Here is a 21,801-nt window from a genome sequence, read left to right on the forward strand (position 1 = left end):
TCTTAATAAGTATGGTGTGCATTGGGGACAATGCATAATTTTAAGTGTAGGGTGAGGAGAATATCCTAGACTTTCTATACTATTTTAGCTGTGTTAGTTTAATTGAACAATATTTTTTTAGAAAAATGAAAAAAGATTGGACTTTTCCCGACGATGGATATCCTAGACAATTTTCTTGAGGGTTTAAAGTCTGACAAAAAAATAATTTAAAAAAAATGAAAAATAGAAAAATAAAAAAAACATATCTTTTTTTTTTAGGTAGTAATAATCCCCCGTGGTTTTTTTTTGTGCCTCGGTTCTTTTTCATGGGATGTAGTTTGAACCGTGTCATAGTTTTTAAATTTTTAGAGTAGAATAAAATTTAGAGAATAAAAGAAGGAAGATGAAATATCTAGGCGCCCTTTTGACTTGTTTGATGGTACCATATTTAGGCTCTAGCATGTGTATTACCTTCCCAATAGTTTGAAATGCTTATGATGCCTTGTTGAGTTAGATAGCATGTCTATTGACGCCTATGTCTCGTTTTCTTGGCTTGTGTCACTTTGTGCTTAATATTTAATATTTTGTGGCTCCGTGAATACTTCTATTATTTGAGAATCGAAATGGAACCGTCCTTAGTGAGTCATGTGCCATGTATGGTGAGAAATTGTATAGTCCGTGTCATTGCATTGGAGTCTAGAACTTGCCCGACATGTGAGTTGAAGCGAAATTTTAGGTTTTGCTTGGTTTAAAAAATAATTTTAGGCTTTCTTTGATCTTTTTGAGCTTAATGCCTACCACAAATAAAATTTATCCCTAGTCAATCCTTTTGAGCTTACAGACTTTTATTTGACAATCACATTACAAGCCTATCCCCCTTTGTTCTTAGTTGCCATTGTCTTGATCCTTTTACCTCTTAAAGCACGTTAATTGTAAAATGAGCGCTAGAATAAGTAAGGAGGGAACTTGGGTGGCTTTTGAGCGGAAGAGAAAAGGTGCACACGTTTTGCAAAAGAATACACTACTAGCGGGAATAGCAAAGGAGAGAAAAATTACAAAATAAAAATAAAAAATATATGTAGACGAATAAATTGATATATTATCCTTTCTAGTATGTGTGAAGTAAAGTAGTGCTTAAAGAAAAATAGGGAAAGCTCTTGGGATGATATTGTTTGTGAAATTGAAGTTGGGATTGAGGAATTTGTGCTTAAAGTTAATTTTGTGATGTATTAAAGTGCTTAGGAGGGCTAGCCAATATTCCAAAAATATATCCTACCCATCATATAACCCACATTACAGCCATGAAAAAGTCATAATTATTTTTAGATCGAGCAAGCCTACATTAGTGAAAGTTTACATAATGGGCATGCCTATAGTACTTTATGCATGCATGTGACGTCTTTGTGAGAATGAGGAATTTCTTTGATATATGTGAGGTGATTTATTGGTTATATGCACACATTGTGCGGTTCTGTTTGGGGCCTTGTAGCGGAATCCGAGCGAAATGGTGATTGGGGTATGGAATGGTCGATTGCGCCTTGGTTTTGGCCTTTTTCCGGTTGTGATGTATTGTGTTGTTTGCTTCTCCGTAGTTATGGTCATGCACTTCGTGTACTAGATGTTGAATTGCGTGTGGTTGCTGATTTTGAGCATTGTGGCTTGAGGTATTTCATAGGACCGGTGTTTGGATGGGGTCACGCCTTGCAGCGGAGTTATATTGGGATATGATTCTTTGTGTCAGATTCGTGTGTCTTGGTTCTACTACGTATGATGGGTTCATAGCATTGCTATTGTGGTGGTACTTATTGAGCTTGCGGAACAGTTCTCTCATTTGAGTCATTTTTCATTTCTGGGTGCATGGATTGTTGCTTATTGGTGCACGGATTGCACGGTTTGTGGCTTTAGGTTGTATTGGTGTGGCATGTCGATAGAATGATTGTGTTTGATGAGCTGAGGTCATTAGGCCTAGAATGTGTACTATCGGACTTGATTACAGTATGTATGGAGGAATAATATCGGAAGTCGGCTTAGAAATTGGCTATAGTTCTGGTCGAAGGAGAGGGAACTCCATGACTTGTTGACCTGATGAGTGGTTATGAGTTTCTGCGTGTTTCTTTCATCATCGGCAGTGTACGAAGGTTTTCAATGAGGTTTTATTTGAGATGAGGTTTATTACCGGTATTAGGTTTGTTTTTGGCAGCTACAGTGGTCAGAAGTTATTGCTATAAGCATCTGAGTTATGTGGTATATCGTGTGATGGCATCTTGGGCTTTGGTTAAGGCTTGATACAGCTAGTTCAGACTTATACAGTATGTAGATGAGAGATTCGGGTCTTGTAAGGAATTCCGAATCTTGGAAATTGGATTCCAAGGCTTATGGGCTAAGGTTGAAATAAAGATCTTCAGTTATGTTGTGAAGTCAGGGTTATATGGATTAGGGTGACGTGGGATCAACCCCGAGTACGTGCATGGTAAGGTTACACGACGATTTGATGGCTCTGGAACGACTCTGGGCATGATCGAGGACGAACGTATGTTTAAGTGGGGGAGAATGTAACGACCCGACCGGTCGTTTTGAGTAATTTGCACTTCGCACGGTAGTTTGAGGGCATGAGTAGCTCCGTATGATGTATTATGACTTGGGCGAATCGTCGGTTTTAGTTTTTAGGCTATTCGGAATCGATTTGGAAGAATGAATTTCATGATTGAAGCATTAAGTTGGAAAAGTTGACCAAGTTTGACTTTATAGTATTTGACCTAGGATTGGAGTTTTGATGGTTCCGTTAGGCCCGGATGGTGATTTTGGAGTCGAGCCTATGCCCGGATTTGCATTTGGATATTTTTAGAAGATTGCGGTACTAATTGGCGAAAATTGGAAATTTGAAGGTTTGGAAAGTTCATAAGTTTGACCGAGAGTTGACTTTGAGGATATCGGATTCGTATTGTGCTTCCAAGAATTGGAATAGCTTCGTTATGTCATTTGGGCCTTGTGTGCAAAATTTGAGTTCATTCCGAGTTGATTTGATATGTTTCGGCGCGAGTTTTGAAAGTTGAAAGTTCATTAAGTTTGATTTGAGGTGTGATTCATCATTTCGATGTTGTTATACGTGATTTGAGGCCTCGAGTAGGTCTGCGTTATGTTATAGGACTTGTTGGTATATTCGGCAGGTCCCGAGTGCCTCGGAAGAGTTTCAGACGAGGTTCAGATCGTTTGGATCATTCTTGGTAAAGGCTGAGGGCAGGTCTGTTTTGGTGCGACCGCATCTGCGGAGGGCTGATCGCAGATGTGACCCTTTGGTTGCAGAAGCAAAATCAGGCTAGAAGTGGCGAGCCGCAGAAGCGGAATGTGGGGCGCATCTGCGCGTCCGCAGAAGCGTAATTGCGAGCCGCACAAGCGGCGTGTGGCGCAGAAACGTGTGTGGTTGTCGCACCTGCATGTGCGCAGAAGCGGGGAAATTCTGCAGGTGCGATAGGCTAGTCTTCAGTGATTTCTCGCAGGTGCGAGTCGTTTGCCGCAGAAGCGGAGGTCACAGGTGCGACTACTTGTTCGCATCTGCGAAAGGTCTGAGCAGAAGCTATTAAATCGAGGGTTTGGTCATTTTATTCATATTTGGGCTATAGACCTCGAATTGAGACGATTTTGGAAGCGATTTTCACCATATGGATTGGGGTAAGTTTTCTCTACTCGGTTTTGATTTTATTTCATGAATCTATCTTCGTTTTTGGCATTTGATTGAGGATTTCAAGAGAGAAATTAGGGGGTTTTGTCTAAAGTTTCATAGAGTGAATTTTTGAGTTTTGGACATCGATTCGGAGTCGGATTTGAGTGAAACTAGTATGGTTGGACTCGTAATCGAATGGGTTATCGGATTTTTTAAGTTTTGTCGGGTTCTGAGTTGCGGGCCCGGGTTTGACGTTTTGGTTGACTTTGAGCTTTTGATTAAAGATTCGACCTTTATCATTTAGAATTGTTTCCTTAGGTATTATTTAATGTATTTGAGTTGCTTTTGGTTAGTTTCGAGCCGTTCGGAGGTCGGTACGCACGGGATGGCATTTTTAAAGTATTGTTTGGCTTGCTCGGTATTGGATTTGGTTTGTTCGAGGTAAGTAACACTTCTAAACTTGGTGCTGAGGGTATGAACCCCTGAATATACGTGATATGTGTTTGGTGTGGAGGTGACGCACATGCTAGGTAACGGGCATGTGGGCGTGGACCGTGTGACTTGTGACTCGGTTATTTCTATGGTACTATGTAGTTACCAAATCTTATTTGTATCTATGAAATCTCTATGTGCTAGAGTAATTGAGTTGTGATCCATGTTAGAAACCATGTCTAGGCTCTATGCTTATCCTGTTGGAACTCACTAAGGTCATTTCTGCTGTTGAGTTATTCGCGTACATTGCAATTACATACTCAGTCATACGCATTCATTTGCATATCATATCTCAGTCTTTGTTACCATTTATTGATACATCACATCATCATTTTGGGCTGATTTTCATGACATTGTGAGCCCGAGAGACTGGAGAGATTGATGACTGAGTGAGGCCGAGGGCCTGATTGTAAGGATGTTGATGGGATTGGGCTACATGCCACAGCAAGTATTATTGATTCATGATGGGATCGGGCAGCACGCCGCAACAGGTATTATTGATTCATGCCATGATTGGCTTATTATAGCGCTTGGGCTGGATTTGCCCCTCCGGAGTCTGCACACCCACAGTGAGCGCAAGTACCTACTGAGTGCGAGTGCCGAGCGCGAGTGTCGAGTGATTGGGAGGACTGAGTGACTGGGAGGACCGAGTGAATTGACACTTTGAGAGTATGCATATAGTTTTATCACTAAGTTGCATTGCATTCGACATGCACACTTGACATACTGGCATAGATATGTATTTTCCTCATGTTGTACGGTATTGCGTCATTCATGACTTCACATACCATTGACATATAGGCATAGAGATGTATTTTCCTCATGTCATTTGAAAATGAAACATTAACCTATTGAAAGTTTTGGGAAAAATCACATTTTTACAAACTCATATTTTAGTGATTTCGGTAAAAGATTTGGGTTTTCACTGATATACTTGAAAAGCATGCCTATTTTCCCGAACCGTGAATGAGCTGAGCATTTTATCTCCGAGTTACTTCTTTTATCACTTTATTATGTTATGAATTGGTGTTGGACTCCGACCTTTGTTCCAGCTCGTCACTACTTTCCACCTAAGGTTAGGTTTGTTACTTATTGAGTACATGGGGTCGGTTGTACTCATACTACACTTCTGCACCTTGCGTGCAGATGTTGAATGTTGATGTTGTTGTGTACGGCGGCAACTGGATTTGAATATGTACCTGCGTTCCAGTCATAGCTGCAACTTGATCTTGGTAGCTTTAGAATTTTAATCTATTCAAACAGATGATGTACTTTATTTCATACCAGCTTTGTAAATTATAAATCGTAGAAGCTCATGATTTGTACTACCAATCCTTGGGAAATGTATGAAGGTCTGTCTCAATAAATCTCATTAAATTAGATAGTTGTTAATTGGCTTACCTAGCGGGTTGGGTTAAGTGCCATCACGACTAGTTGAATTTTGGGTCGTGACAACACATCACCTGCAACTACTCAAAATAAGGACATTCAAGACCATTTGAATTATTTTACTACTCAAATTATCAGTTTTATTTAATTAACTTGGCTATTTATTATTTAGCCATAATAAAAGAAAATACTTATATTTTTTTAACTATGACTTGATAACTTTTTATTAACTAATCTGCAATAGTTTTATAATTTCACAATCAAAAAGATCGAAGCATTCTCCTATCCAAATGTTATGTGTATTAATCAAGAATAAAAAAGTATTTAAGAGAGAGAGAAGAAGAAGCAAGGTAGGAACTGCAATTGAACGACTATAACCTTGCGGAAATGAGAAATAAGTGTAACCTTTATAAATATATGCTAAGCAATTATGGGAAGCTCATGCTGGAATATAATGTTATACTCACCTAGATCATTATAGAAACGAACATCCACAGGTTTGTTTCCGAGGTCTTCTTGTTCTTGTTGAATCCGTGCAGCAGAAGCCTTGAGCTTGGGCTTGCAGTCTTTTAACACAACTAGTTGTAGTGAGTAAATCTCTGCAAACTCAATTGGTATCTCTTCCAAATATCTGCAATATTGAATCTGGAGGCGCTCCAGGACAGGAAAGCTGTCATTAGTGGCTTTCCAGTACTTGATTTTATGATGGTGAATTTGCAAAAGCTTCAACCGAGTAAATCCCCCAGGGCTTGGACACCATATTTCCCCTTTACAAGCATCTTCGTGCAGCTTCAGTCCCTCAAGGTTTGGCAGTTCACCTATGATGTTCAAGTCCTCCCACCGTAGATTAGTCCTCAGCAATGTTAACTTCTTGAGCGTTGCTGGAAAAACTTTTGCACTTGAAATGGTCATTGAAAAAACTTCATTCCAAGGTACATTAATTTCAAAACTCAGTGTTTCAAGTTGATGTAGATGGACAAGATTGTCGAAGAGTCTAGATTCTTGGCAAATTTGATATTCATCTTTCTCTCCAAAGATTCTTAATTTCTTAACATTCCGAATCCCTGAAATAACCTCCTCTGTGCAACTAGATGGACTCAAGCCGGAAATAGTTTGTATGTTTGAAAAACCCAAGTACCTCTCTTCATCAACAGATACACTTGGCGGATTCGGCAAATCAAGTGATTCCAGTTCGAGATGCCTTAATTCCGTTAGTTTCCAAATTTGCTCTGGCAAAGATGTGAAGAATGAAGCAATGAATGTTTGCAGATTCCATAACCTACAAAATTCTGGAGGTATATCAAAATACCCGGACAATGCTAGGTACCTCAACCAAATGAGGCATAGTATCTGTGCAGGGAAAATTGGAAGCTCTATGGGACTCAAGTCCAAGATTCTGAGTAAACTGAAATGAAAAAGCTTTGATGTGAGAGTAAAATATAGAGCAGATGAACTGTGAAAAAAGAAAATAGAACGAGTTTGTTTCAAGAGATTAATGTTGCCAGCATCATCTGTCTGCCTCCTTATCAAATGATGATGTCCTGGTGTAAGAAGGGCCTTGTAATAACCATAGTCACTTTCATCATCTTCAATCCGTCGCTTAAACGGCCCCATTATATGCTTCATCGGCCGGAATCTTTCGTTAGACAACATGTCACCATCTTCACCTTCATCCAAATCATTACCTTCATCCAAACCATTACCTTCATCCAAACAATCACCTTCATCCAAATCATCTTCCCATTCAGCATAATCATATTCATCTTTATCCAAATAATCATAATCATCCCAATTGTCATCTTCATCCAAATTATAATCTCCATTGTTATCAACATATACAATGTCATTCATGACAAAAACATTTTGGCTTTCAGCTAATTCTCTCAAACAAAGCTCATATATTAGATCATGAACCTTACATGATTTAATTTTTGATTCATCTAAACTTATATTGTTGACTAGAACTAGGCATCTGTCTATAAGATCGTGCAAACACTTCTCAGCCTCTCCTTCCAAGTCTTTTTCCAACTTCAGAAAGCCCCCAGCAGTCCATAATCTCACCAATCTCTTCACTGAAATCTCACTGTCTTCCGGGAAAATTCCAAAATACAGAAGGCATGCTTTTAGGTCACTAGTCAAGTGATTGTAACTCAACCCAAGCACATGTAAACATAGTTCATCTGGATCATTTTTGACAAATGACTTGACATCTTTTGCAACATTCTCCCAATCTTCTATTGTCCTTTCAGATTTGGACAGAATCCCAGCAACCACGACAATAGTTAGTGGTAACCCTTGACATTTGTCCACAATTTGCTTCCCAATAGCCTCAAATTCAGATGGTAATGCTTCGTTCGCAGACGCTGCACTTCTAAAAAGGTTCCAACTCTCATCTGGATGCATGAAATCCATCTGCAAAGAGAGATTCTCTGTACCAGCATAACAAGCTACTTCAGTGTCACGGGTAGTTAACAGTATTCGACTCCCATTGTTTTCACTTGGAAAGCATAGTCTCACATCATCCCATGCTTTACTCTTCCAAATGTCATCCAATACAATTAAATATCTCTTACCCTTTAAACTCTTTCGCAGCATGTCTGCTAGCTCTGGCTCATCTTCCTTGTAATATTTGTCATTCATTTCTTTTCTTGAACTCAGAAGGCTTAGCAAGATTTCCTTTACGTTGTGTTGGCTAGATACAGTAGCCCAGGAACGAACATCAAAATGAGACCGAATGGTGACATCATCGAAGACTTCTTTTGCTAAAGTTGTTTTACCAATACCCCCCATCCCGACGATCGGGATGACCTTGGGTTCACCAGAGAAGCCTCTAGTCAGATCTTCTAGCAACCGTTTCCTTTCATCATCACGTCCCAACATATTGTTCTCCACATTCGCTAAACTTGAATCTTGAACCAGCGATGGTTTGTTTGATGCTTGTTTGCCTTTGTCTTTAATCTTTGTTGACTCTTTTTGTACACGATCAATCTCCTGTGCTACTTGCTGCAGGCTATCACAAAGCCTCTCATGTGCCTTTTCTTTCTGCATTTCATCATATGCCTCTAAAGATTCAGTTAGTCTTAATTGAATTGTAAGTTCAACAAAATCTGCAACTTCTTTTATATGTGCTTCAAAATCTGTCATTTTTCCAGAAACATTGCTTTTCTCAAATTTCTTGGCACATACTTCCAGGGAACTAACTTTTTCATATAGAGTGAGAAATTCTTCTCTGTGGTCACAAATTAGAGATTGCATTGGCGAATTGGATGTCAAGAGAAGTTCTATTGTTCTTGTAAGAGAAACAACACTAGCATAAGCCATATCTACTGTTTTCCAATTATGACCTGAAAGCTGCAAGTTGCAAGAGGTCAATGGTATTAAAGATAACATGATTTGCAAAGTTGCAAACAGGGAGGCACGAACTAAATAAGATCAGGTAATTTAGTAGGCTTTGCCATCACAAGTTCAATCAAATGAAGAGTAAATGGAAACTAACCTTTCAATGGCAGATTGGCAAGTTGGAAGTAGCAATACCAGCTGCAAATTAAAAAGACAAAATATAATTAAGGAACAGACATATGACTTATGAGTATCAACAAACAAACAGGTAAAGCACAAAAGATAGAGTACACAACAAGATAAAATCAAAGAGAAAAATGGCATATATACCCCTGAGTGGCTGAAATGGTATGATCTGTAATCTATAGTTGCCAAGTAAGTTTATTAAAAATGGGATGAGAACTTCGATTAAGGTTTGCATATGGGGAAGCGGCGTTATTTGTTTTATCCGAGGAATGCATCACATCACATGCGCGGCAATTAATTATAGTACAAAATTTACTGCAAGACGGCCATGCATCTGACATCACACTAGGACCTAGGTATCTAACGACAAATTCTGCATTAACATTAGCTGTAAGTTTCGATGGGGAGTATTAATTAGTCAAGAAAATCTATATACCTATCTATATACTATCTATATAAAAGAGGGCACGAAAAAGATGACTTGGACCTCTCTTAAACCAAGAATTACATTTATCTTTTTTCTCAAATTTTTCAGTTTTTCCCTACTTTTTCTGCATATTCCCATCTATTATGTGATATTTAAAACAACCCAAAAGTCATGTCCCAGTCTCTTAATCACACCTCTACCGGAAAGTCACGTCCCACAATCTCCTCTACAATCCTAATTAACCATTCCATAGCTGTCTGTTTGCTTTCCGTTGCTGCCTGTCGTTTGCACTAGGCAATTTATTTAATTGAATTTATCAATTCATTATTGCTGACTGCCTTTCTAATAAACCCAAATAGCAGCAATTTATTTTTAGTAATCACCACAATTAATATTGCAAAACTCCTCAACTACTCTAAATATTGAATAATTAAGGGCATAAACTGATCCAACAACCAACATGGATGTGAAACAGAACACATGATCTAAAAATTTATAAAAACAAATACAGGTTCATATGCTTGAGGAGGCAATCAAACTGTAATCACCGAGAAGCAATTGCACTTCGCCTGCTAGCAAAACTCCATATTAAAGTTGGTTATTCGGAGGAAGCAACATTTTACTGAAGTTGGAATTATTCGGAGGAAGCAACATTTTACTACAAGGATTCAAGGAGGAGTGAAGATGTAGAACGGAGATCCAAATATCAAGTCTAAATGTTTGTGGGCAAACGTTATAAAGTTCCAAAGGCAATTAAAGATTGAAGAAAGGAAATGATATTCCAACGTTGGTAAAATGAAGAAGGACCTGGCGATATATATTAAGGAAAATGGAATATTGTGGTTCCGAAGAAGCGCTAGAGGAATACAGATCAAGAAATACACAAGCTATGGTCATTCCACAAATAGGTATTTGCTGAGTTTTGAAAAAATATCATTTCTTTCTTCTCATTTTTCTTATTTGGTTGTTGAGAAAATTGTCTAAGAAACTTGAAAAAAAAATGCAGGTTTTTTCTCGGTATATGAATAATTCTTATCCTTTGCAATATACCATTACTATGATTTTAAAAAAAAACAAATTATCTGCTTTTGGATGTTACACTTTTCATTTGTTTGGCGAAGAAATTTGTCGAGAAGAGTGGATATAATTATCGAATTGTTGATAACTTTGAAACTGGCTATTTGAATTGAAGAAGTTTCTCCACTTTGACACTGTAAATAATATCTTATATCAAAGAGCGCAAGTCTATTCGGGATGATAGTTAATGTGATAATTTTTAGTTTCCAAGATGTGAATAAAAGGGAGAAAGTTAAATTTAGAAATCATCCCCAAAGTTCTAGCAAGTTCAATTCTTGGAATGTCTCCAAGAACGGATAGGATGAAGTGACAACTATAAACAGTCATTTCTTCGAATCATTTCAGTTATATGCATAATATATTAGCATAATTCCATCCATTGAGTGAATATGTCCTCAACAAGTGCTATAAGGCTTCTCGCATATGAATTTTGGGATATCATCAATGTGAGGAAAAGCGATGCAGAAGCAGGCAATTTTTCTGCGTCCATACTAAAGTATGAGAAATATTGATTTTAATATCCATTTGTTACACGCATTATATATTGTGTTATTTTTCATGAATGTCTAATTTTTTTAAATATTTTTATAGGAAGAAGAATGGCTTTGAAAAAGCTAAGTTGAGACGTAGACCGTGACAGGTCATATGTGATTTTTGAACTATTAGATACCGTGGGATGAATTTGCCACCTGAAGTCCTGAATTGCTGATTGACGTAATCCAAAGAATAGAGGTCCGTGAGATCTCATGGCATGGTTTTTTGTTTTTCATTTCTTTTTTGTCTTCTTTCCTTTTTAGGTTGTTTTTTCTTTCCAAATTTTACTTTAGATAAATAAAAAATTATCAACCATATGAAAACAGAAGTTTCAACATTTTCTATAGATATTCTATGAAAAGAGCTTAGAGGAAGAAGAAAAAGAGTGGGCAATATGTCAGGTTTAAACCACCAAATATTATACGGGCAAGTTACACTATCTTTTCTCTATTTTATTGTTCTTAATTTTCAAGTTAAAAAGCACAATTTAAATGGATTGTCTTATATTTAAAATGAAATATTCCTCAGTAAAAGAGTCATGAAAAGTATAAAGTGACTTTTTCACAAAGTACAAAAGAATATTTGGACTCCTTTTATTTCCTTTTAAAACTTATGAAACTGATTTTTAGTCATATTTTATATCTATTATCATGATCGCGCGAAGCGCGGATAAATATACTAGTATACTATAAAAGAGGGGCAAAAAGTGCTGACATGGCACCTCTCAAAATCCTGGATTCATATTTATCTTTTTTCAGATTCTTTTGCTTTTTTATTCGTTTTTTTCATTTATCTGCTACTCCCTCCGTCTCAAATTATCGGTCATATTTCTCTTTTACACGACCCTTAAGAAACATTAATTAGAAGAGGTTTTGACTATTTAACTCTTATTTATGTCTTAATATATAATCTATCTTTATTGAATATTTATTCTATAATTACTATTAAGGGTAAAATGAGAAAAAAATAATTAATTTTGTCTTGAACTTCTAAAATGATAAATCATTTGAGACAACTATTTTTAGAAACTACACCATATAATTTGAGAAAGAGGGAGTACATAAATAATAAACTGAAAAGTTGTCACAATTAATTCTTATGCGTTATGACGTTTCCATCTTCTTGTAGCGGTTATCATTCCATGGAAGAGTCTTGGTGATTCAGAGGCCAGTTGGGCCAAACCACCTTAAGTGAACCCATCTGAAGTAGTTTTCTTCATTCACTTGTATTGAGGCCCAAATGTAATTTAATGTGTACCCGGCCCACATGTATATAAATAGTTTTCTCTGTATATTGTAAAGACAGATGAATTCATTTTCTAATAAGAAGATTTCCTATTCCTCTCTCTTCATGCGACAGTTACCAAAGCTAGGGTTTAGCATCAGTGATTCATCTCGAATATGGATGTTTACATGGTATCAGAGCCATGAAACGGTAGATCGAAGCTAGTTACTTGGGTCTACAGTGGTCTTCTTCGATATTTTTGATGCTTTTCGATGGGCTGGTTGTTCGTCTGCGGTGTTTTTTTCCGACGATTTTTGGTGATTTCTTCTTTCCTGGCTGTTGTGGTACTGAAATTGATACACAAAATGCATGAAGTCCATGATGCCACATCAGCTGATGAGTAGACTAATTTGAAAGTTAGTTATGTTAGTTGTTAGTTAAAATTTGAATGTTAGCTTTTGGCGGGAAATTTGGTTAGCATGTTTTAGCTCATTTCCATTGCTTTGTTTTTGTAATTTCAGTAGACTATTAAGAAGTATAAATAGCAAGTTGTAATCTCCTATTAGGTACTTTTGAGTGTAATGAAAATTCGAAATCCCCTCTCATTGTTCTAGCCTTTTTCTGCCTTCTTCTCGATTCTATCTTCTTCTCCCTTCATTCTTCTTCTCTCTCTACTTAATTCTCTGTCAATTGTCGAGTAGATACCAATTTTGGTATCAATTGGTATCAGAGCTAAATCATGGGACCACGCAAAGCTGTTGATATGGCCTCTCTAGACTGGTAGGAGCAGTACGAAGATTTAGCTGCTCGGTAGTTGGATCTCCTTTCAATTCTCGATCAGAAGACACGGGAATTGCGAGCTGATATGGATCATCGTCATGCTGAAATGTTACAAATGGTTGGAGCCCTCAAAAACTCGATTGATGGAATGCAACTTCATCAACAGTCTCGCGATAGTAGTTCCACTTCAAATGCTCGAGATAATGTACTGCAATCAGGTCAGGGAATTTTAGGCCCCAATCCTTATCATGTTCATAACAGTCGAAGTCATAATCTACTGTTTCCTAGATTAAATGGTGAAAATTTGAAAAGCTGGCTATAGATTGATCAATACTTTGATGTTGATAATACTACTACGAATCAGAAGGTCAATATAGTTTCTATGAATTTGGATGATGATGCTCTAGCATGGCACCAGTCGTATATGAAATAAAGAGATTCACCTATCCTCCCTCAATGGGAGGAGTATATTGAGGCTTTGATTGAAACATTTAGTGAGGAATATACTGATCCTATGCTCGAACTGAAGCAGTTGAAGCAGACTAGTTCAGTGAAGGAGTTCCAATTTGCTTTTGCTAGGCTATTAGCTCAGTGTGATCTAACTGTTAGCCAGGCTATCTCTTGCTTTTTAGGAGGACTGAAGGAGGAATTAGTGAACCCTGTCAAAATGCATGAACCTCAGACCTTGTCCAAAACTTATCGCTTAGCTCGATTAGCTGAAGCAACCTTAGCTGCTAATGCTAGAGCTCTAAGGTGTAGCACTACTTCTGTGTCATCTACTCACCTCAAAAAGCCTTCTTATGAGCCATCTTCCCTCAAACACAATCCTAGTCCTATTACCTCCACTCATAGACTGCTTTACCTCCTTCAACCAGTGCTAATGTTCCTAGAAACAGAAGAACTATTTCTCCCGCAGAAATGCAGGCTAGAAGGGCACAGGGTCTTTGCTATTTTTGTGATGAGAAATACACTGTTGGTCATAAATGTAACCTACCTAAACAACTGTTTGTGATGGATCTGGAAGTTTCAGAAGGTGAATGTGGAGAGGTTGTTAGGCAGGAATCTGAGGGGGGTCCTTCAGGTGAAGAATGGTCAGCTGTGGAAGGGGATACCCCTATGATATCTCTATGTGCTTTAAGTGGATTTCAAGGAGCTCAAACAATTCATGTTACTGGATATAGCGAGAAGAGGCCAATACAAATCTTACTTGATGGAGGTAGTACACACAACTTTATTGATGAGGAGGCTGCTAAGAGGCTGGGGTGCCAAATTTGTCCTACCCGTGTGAGCTATGTAAGCCTTAGTAACAACAATTTAGAAGCCACTACTGGGGTTGTTAGGAGTTTTGAGTGGATCTTGCAGGGTACTACCTTCCCACTGACTTAATTGTATTTCCAGTTGGTAAATATGATCTTGTTTTAGGGGCTTTATGGATGAAAACACTAGGTCCCATTACCATGGACTATTCTGAGCTAATTATGGCCTTCAATTATCAAGGGAAGTCTCACTTGTTGAGGGGAGTGTCTGAGGAATGTAAGGTTTTCGGTCCAAAGTCCTTGAATAGATTAAAAGGGGGGGGATATGCAATTCTTTATGTTGCAAGTGAGGGATAGCATTCCTAGCTCACTTACTGATAGGCACTGTCAAGCATTGCACATGGCCAAATCTGACAGTGCTTCTCATATTGACCAGTTGTTACATCAATACCGATTGATCTTTGTTGAGCCTACCTCACTACCTCCTCAAAGGGGAGCTTTTGACCACAGAATACCCGTCCAACCTGGTTCTAACCCAGTGAATGTTAGGCCCTACAGGTATTCTTCTATTAAGAAGGACATTGTTGAAAAGTTGGTTAATGAAATGCTACAGCAAGGGGTCATTCAGTACAGTAACAGTCCCTTCTCTTCTCCTGTGGTCCTTGTGGGAAAGAAGGATGGATCATGGAGACTATGTGTAGACTACAGAGAGCTGAATCACTGCACAGTCAAGGATAAATTTCCAATACCTCTTATAGATGATCTATTGGATGAGCTTGCTGGGGCTACTATTTTTTCTAAAATTGATCTCAGGTCTGGATATCATCAAATAAGGATGCTACCTGAGGATGTTCCCAAAACAGCTTTCAAAACACATTCTGGGCACTATGAGTATTTAGTAATACCTTTTGGCTTAACTAATGCCCCCTCTACATTTCAATGTCTCATGAATCACTTGTTTCAGAAGTTTCTAAGGAAATTTGTATTGGTGTTCTTTAATGACATTTTGATCTAAAGTGTTAGTTTGCAAGATCATGTGGGGCATTTGCAGAAGGTATTTGATACCATGGTCACTCACAGTCTATTGGCCAAACAGTCTAAGTGTGCCTTTGGAGTTTCAAGGGTGGAATACTTAGGGCATTTCATTACTGTTGAGGGAGTGTCTACTGACCCTAGGAAAATTGAAGCAGTTCAGCAATGGCCAACTCCCACTACTCTTAAGCAACTAAGAGGATTCTTGGGCCTAGCAGGTTATTACAGGAAGTTCATTAGGGGATATGGCCTTATCAGTAGACAACTCACTGACTTACTCAAGAAGGATGGTTTTTTATGGAATGCTAAGGCTGCAGATGCATTTGCAGCATTGAAGTTAGCTCTTACTTCTGCTCCAGTGCTAGCATTACCTAACTATACTCTTCCATTTGTAGTTGAAACAGATGCTAGTGGCACAAGCATTGGTGCTGTTCTTATGCAAGATGACCACCCTATAGCTTTCATTAGCAAAGGGTTAGCTCCTAGGCATATGGCTTTGTCTGTGTATGAAAAGGAGTTGTTGGCTTTGGTGTTTGCAATTACCAAATGGTCTCACTATCTTTTGGGTCAACATTTTATTGTGAAGACTGATCAAAAAGCCCTTAAGTACCTCTTGGAGCAGAAGTTACATACTGACTTGCAGATTAGATGGTTGACTAAATTGTTACCCTTTGACTTTGAAATCCAGTATAAGAAGGGCAAGGAGAATGTGGCTAATGATTCTTTGTCAAGAATGTCAGGAGTTGAGCTGATGACCTTAATGGTTTCTTCTGTACAAGCAGATCTTTGGGGTGAAATTCAAAACAGTTGGTTCAATGACCCTGAGTTACACAGTCTCATCAACTCCTTACAAACCAAACCACAGAAACACTTCACTTGGGTAAACAATCAGCTTAGGAGGAAGGGTAAATTGATGGTAGGAAATGATTTGGGCCTAAGGACTAAGCTTTTGCAGCTGTGGCATTCATCCCCATCTGGTGGCCACTCTGGCATTGATGCAACCACTAGAAAATTGATGGCTTACTTTTATTGGAAGGGCATCAGAACTGATATCCTCAACTATGTGCGCAATTGTTCTGTGTGTCAAAGGAACAAGTATGATACTTCTGCCTCAGCTGGTTTATTGCAACCTTTGCCTCTCCCTACAGTTCCTTGGACAGATATCAACATGGATTTTATTGAAGGTTTGCCCAAATCAAAAGGAAAGACAGTTGTTTGGGTCATAGTTGATAGATTGACCAAGTATGGCCATTTCATTGCTTTGGCTCACCCCTACACTGCCCAATCCCTTGTGCCTATCTTTCTTGACCATATTTTCAAATTACATGGGTTCCCTACTACCATCACCAGTGATCGTGATCCTATTTTTATTAGCACATTTTGGAAGGAGTTCCTTTCTGGTCAAGGAGTCCATTTGCACACTTCCACAGCTTATCATCCTCAAACTGATGGCCAAACTGAGGTTCTTAACAGATATTTGGAGACTTATCTACGTTGTTTCTGTTCTGATTCACCAGCTGATTGGTGTGCATTCTTGCCTTTGGCTGAATGGTGGTATAACTCATCACAACATTCTGCCATTCAGACTTCACCCTGTGAACTCCTTTATGGCTACCCTCCTCCTCTTCACCTTCCTTATCTTCCTGGTGACTCTCCTTCTGATGACATTGAGAACATCATGCTGCTACGAGAGTTTAAATTGCAACTAGCTAAATACCATCTGGCACAAGCTCAACAGCGTATGCAAGATCAAGCTAATGCTCATCGCACTGACAGGCAGTTTTCAGTTGGTGATTGGATCTTTGTGAAACTTCAACCGTATAGGCAATCCACTCTATCTATCTCTCCCTATCATAAGCTTACATCTCGCTATTTTGGTCCTTATCCTATTGTTGAAAGGATTGGAGCAGTTGCTTATAAGTTGCTGCTACCACCTGAGGTCCAAATCCACCCTACTTTTCATATATCCCAACTCAAGTTTTGCCCGGTCCTTCCTTCTGAAATTGTCCACCCACCTGTCTTGGATCTCTCTAGTCCTCTATGTCCTACTCCTGAAGCTATACTTGATCGCAGATTGGTCAAAAAGGGTAACAAGGCAGTCGTACATTGTTTAGTCAAATGGCAAGGTTTGGATGTTGCTGCTGCTACTTGGGAATATGCTTCCCTCCTTAGGACCAGATTTCCTTCCTTCACCTTGAGGACAAGGGTGTTTTTCAACAAGGGGGTATTGATACACAAAATGCATGAAGTTCATAATGCCACATCAACTGATGAGTAGACTAATTTGAAAGTTAGTTATGTTAGTTGTTAGTTAAAATTTGAATGTTAGCTTTTGGCGGGAAATTCGGTTAGCATGTTTTAGCTCATTTCCATTGCTTTGTTTTTGTAATTTCAGTAGACTATTGAGAAGTATAAATAGCAAGTTGTAATCTCCTATTAGGTACTTTTGAGTGTTAATGAAAATTCGAAATCCCCTCTCATTGTTCTAGCCTTTTCTGCCTTCTTCTCCCTTCATTCTTCTTCTCTCTCTGCTTAATTCTCTGTCAATTGTCGAGTAGATACCAATTTTGGTATCAGAAATCTCATAGATTTTCAAGCGTTTGAAGAAAATCGGTATTGCTCTCTTACCTTTGTGTATTTCTTTGGCATTTTTCTGTTTGATTGTGAGTCCATCTTTATTTGGGTACTATGGGGCCAACATCTACCTCTGAGACCAATGCTATTAGCAGTGATGATTCTGCTGTGCCTCACTCATCTCCCTTGTATCTACTTCCCTCTGATTCACCTGGTACCGTACTAGTTTCTACGACTTTTGATGGTACAGCTGGAGAAGGGGCATGTTGCTAGGATTGTCTTGTAAAAACAAGTTGGGAATCATTAAAGGCACAATTCTGAGACCTAGTCCTACTTCTCCTTTATTTGAGCCCCGGATTAGATGTAATGATATGGTTGTAGCCTGGATCCTCAACAGTTTAGATAGAGAAATTAGGGAGACTGTTATGTACACTGAGTTTGCTGAAAAATTGTGGAATGAGATTGAAAAGAGGTTTGGTCAGGCGAGTGGAATAAAGATTTATCAAATTCGAAAGGAGATCTCCTCAATTTCCCAGGAACAGCTAGTATTTCTTCATATTTCAACAGAATTAAGAAACTGTGGGATGAGCTTTCCTTCTCCCTTTCCTATCCAGACTGTGTTTGTGGGTGTAAAGAAGGATATCAAAAATTAGATGAAGATCAAAAAGTTCATCAGTTTTTAATGGGGCTCAATGAGTCCTACTCCACAATTAGGCGCAACATTCTGCTCATAAAGCCATTGCTTGATGTAGATAATGTCTATACTATGCTTATGAATGATGAGAGTCAGTCTACAATTCAAGCTGCTTCTCCTTGGATGATTTTTCTAGAGCTACTTGGACTCACCTTTTGTCTTCTAAGGGTGGTGCTTTCACTGTTTTGCAATCTTTTATATTCATGATTCAAACACAATTTCATTCATCAGTGAAAGTAGTGAGGTCTGATAATGCTTTTGAATTAGGGTCTAGTTCCACAACTATATCTTTCTTTTCTGCCAATGGTATTTTGCACCAAACATCCTGTCCACACACACCTCAACAAAATGGTGTTGTGGAAAGGAAGCATAAACATCTTCTTGAAACTGCTAGGGGTCTTCTTTTTCAGTCCAAATTGCCTGTTAAATATTGGGGGAATGTGTCTTAACTGCCACATATTTGATCAATCGATTTCCTTCACCATAGCTGAAAAACATATCACCTTTTGAACTTCTCCATGGCCATGCACATATTATCTCTCACTTGAAGACCTTTGGTTGCCTCTGTTTTGCTGTTGTTCCAAGTCATATAGGGATAAATTTAGATTTAGAACTATTACTTCTATTTTTTACAGTCCTGGGAAGAAGGGATACAAACTTCTCAATCTCTCTAATTCTCACATTTTTTCTCTAGAGATGTTATTTTTCATGAGAATATTTTTCCTTATTCTACTCCTAGCTCTGCGCATCTTTTTCCCCCTTTTATTCCTTCTTCTTCTCCCCCTGTTTCTTTTCCTGATGTTACTACTTCTAATCCGATTGTTTCTTCTACTGCTTCTTCCTCCTCCTCCTCCTCCTCCTCCTCCTCCTCCCCTTCCCCTTCTCCTTCTCCATCCCCTCTTCTGAATCACTCTCCAGTTCCTATCCCATCTTCCATTGTTCCTGCCTTAAGAAAATCCACTGGAACTTCCCATCCTCCTGTTTACCTTGGTGATTATGTTTGCAACTCTGTCTCTATTCCTAGTGTTTGTTCTGTATCTTCTGAAGGTTACTTGCAAGAGCCTCAATTCTATCATCAGGCTGCTTCTCAACCTGCTTGGCAGGAAGCTATGATGAAGGAATTTCAGGCCTTGAAAGCCAATCAGACTTGGGATATAGTCCCTTTACCTGCTGGTAAGAAAGCAATTCCCTATAAGTGGGTGTACAAAGTTAAACAATGAGTTGATGGGTCAATTGAGAGGTATAAAGCAAGGTTAGTAATAAGGGGGGATAATCAACAAGAGGATATAGACTTTACTGACACTTTTTCTCCTGTAGTCAAGCTAACTACAATTAAATGTCTCTTATCAGTGGCTGTTAAAAGGAATTGGGTTGTCTACCAACTTGATGTCAATAATGCCTTTTTACATGGGGATTTGGATGAAGAAGTTTTCATGAAAATTCCCCAAGGTCTTACAGTCACACCTTCTAATTCTACTCATGTTACCTCTTTAGCTTGTAGATTAAATAAGTCACTCTATGTCTATGGTTTGAGGCAAGCCTCTAGGCAGTGATATGCCAAGCTTTCCTCTGCATTACAGTCAAGGGTTTCCATTCAAGCTTGAATGATTATTCCTTGTTTAGGAAGTTCTCAAGGTCCACCTTCACCATTGTTGCAGTCTATGTAGATGATATTTTGCTGGCTGGAGATGATTTATTTGAAATTAGTGCACTTAAGCAGTTCCTTGATGCTCAGTTTCGCATTAAAGATCTTGGAGAAATTTATTATTTTCTTGGCCTTGAGATCGTCAAGCAACCTCAAGGTTTCTTGATTAGTCGGCATAAGTTTACTTTAGATCTCCTCACTGAGTTTAAATGTTCTGCAGTCAGCTCTATTGTTTCCCCTCTAGATCCTCATGTCAAACTTTCTGCTGAGTCTGGTGCCTTGATTCCTGACCCTTCTGTCTACAGGAAATTAGTGGGTAAACTAAATTTCTTACAACATACTCGTCCGGATATTTCTTTCACAATACAACATCTGAGTCAGTTTATGTCTGCTCCTCGAGTACCTCATTTGGAGGCTGGTTATCATGTATTAAGGTACTTAGCTGGCACATCTGAGCTGGGGATATTCTTGAACAATAGTGCTGATTTTTCTCTGAAAGGTTACTCTGATTCTGACTGGGCTAGCTTCTCTGATAGTAGAAACTATGTTTCTGGTTTTGTTCTGCCACTTGGTGGTTGTCCTATTTCTTGGAAGTCCAAGAAGCAGCCCACCATAGCATTATCATCTGCCGAAGCTGAATATAGGGCCTTAAGGATGTTGGTAGCTGAGATATCATGGCTGATCAGGCTATTAGGTGAACTTGGCGTTGAAAATCTCTGTCCCGTTGAGGTGTATTGTGATAATCAAGCAGTTGTTCACATTGCTAGGAACCCGGTCTTTTCATGAACGCACCAAACATATCGAGGTAGATTGCCATTTTGTCCGGGATGCATTAGCTGCTGGATTATCTCTTATGCGTTCAACCTTTCAGGTTTTTAGTAATAAACCTATTATATTTTTAAAGTTATGGGTTCGAAGTTACTATTTGTTATAACTTTAAATTTTTATTCATAAACTTGTGCTCTATGTCGAAAGTACTGGGTTCAGATGAACCCGGTATTCCTATGATGCATCCGCTCCTTCCTGTTCTTATCCGGTTTGGCTGACTTTGTATATTAATGACTCACTTCTAGTTTGAAAATTTGAGTTGGATCTTCGAACTTGAAGAACACCGAAGCTCCATTGTTAAAATCCTTATTGCTGGATTGGAAGAGTGGATCGAAATTCATGGTTAAAGTAGCTATTGGATCTACGAGTTTTGTTGGGTTTACTGATATTTTGAGGTACATTTCATTGCTGAAAACGTAAGGCGAACACCGAAGATATTAGAAAACCTCCATTGTTGGAGTTCAAGTTTCTCAAACCTGAAGTGAGTAAATTTTACAAATTTTTGTGCAATATGAGTATGACTTTAATAGTAACCCATAAAATTTCTCTAGTTTTTACTATTCTTTGTGATAAAAAACTTTCTAAAGTACATCGATAACAAATATAGTATTAATATTCGGCATAAATTTTTAGTATTAATATTCGGCATAATATTAAAAAAAATTATGCCACATAATGCACCCT

General features: G+C 38.4%; 1 protein-coding gene across 15 annotated transcripts in view; it reads right to left on the reverse strand.

The window, feature by feature from the left end:
* LOC104100690 (putative late blight resistance protein homolog R1A-3) overlaps window positions 1–21,801 on the reverse strand; it is an 80,541-nt gene that overhangs the window by 56,068 nt on the left and 2,672 nt on the right. For all 15 annotated transcript variants that reach the window (XR_011408304.1, XR_011408303.1, XR_004508187.2 and 12 more), the window contains exons 3-4: window positions 9,018–9,058; window positions 5,989–8,872 (exon numbers count right to left, since the gene is read on the reverse strand). Coding sequence is in view for 7 of the 15 variants with exons in the window: in XM_070177062.1 (XP_070033163.1) it covers window positions 5,989–8,842 (2,854 nt within the window). In the remaining 8 variants the exon portion in view is untranslated. The remainder of the gene's footprint in view (window positions 1–5,988; window positions 8,873–9,017; window positions 9,059–21,801) is intronic.

The sequence above is a fragment of the Nicotiana tomentosiformis genome, chromosome 6, assembly GCF_000390325.3.
Source record: "Nicotiana tomentosiformis chromosome 6, ASM39032v3, whole genome shotgun sequence".
NCBI lineage: Eukaryota > Viridiplantae > Streptophyta > Magnoliopsida > Solanales > Solanaceae > Nicotiana > Nicotiana tomentosiformis.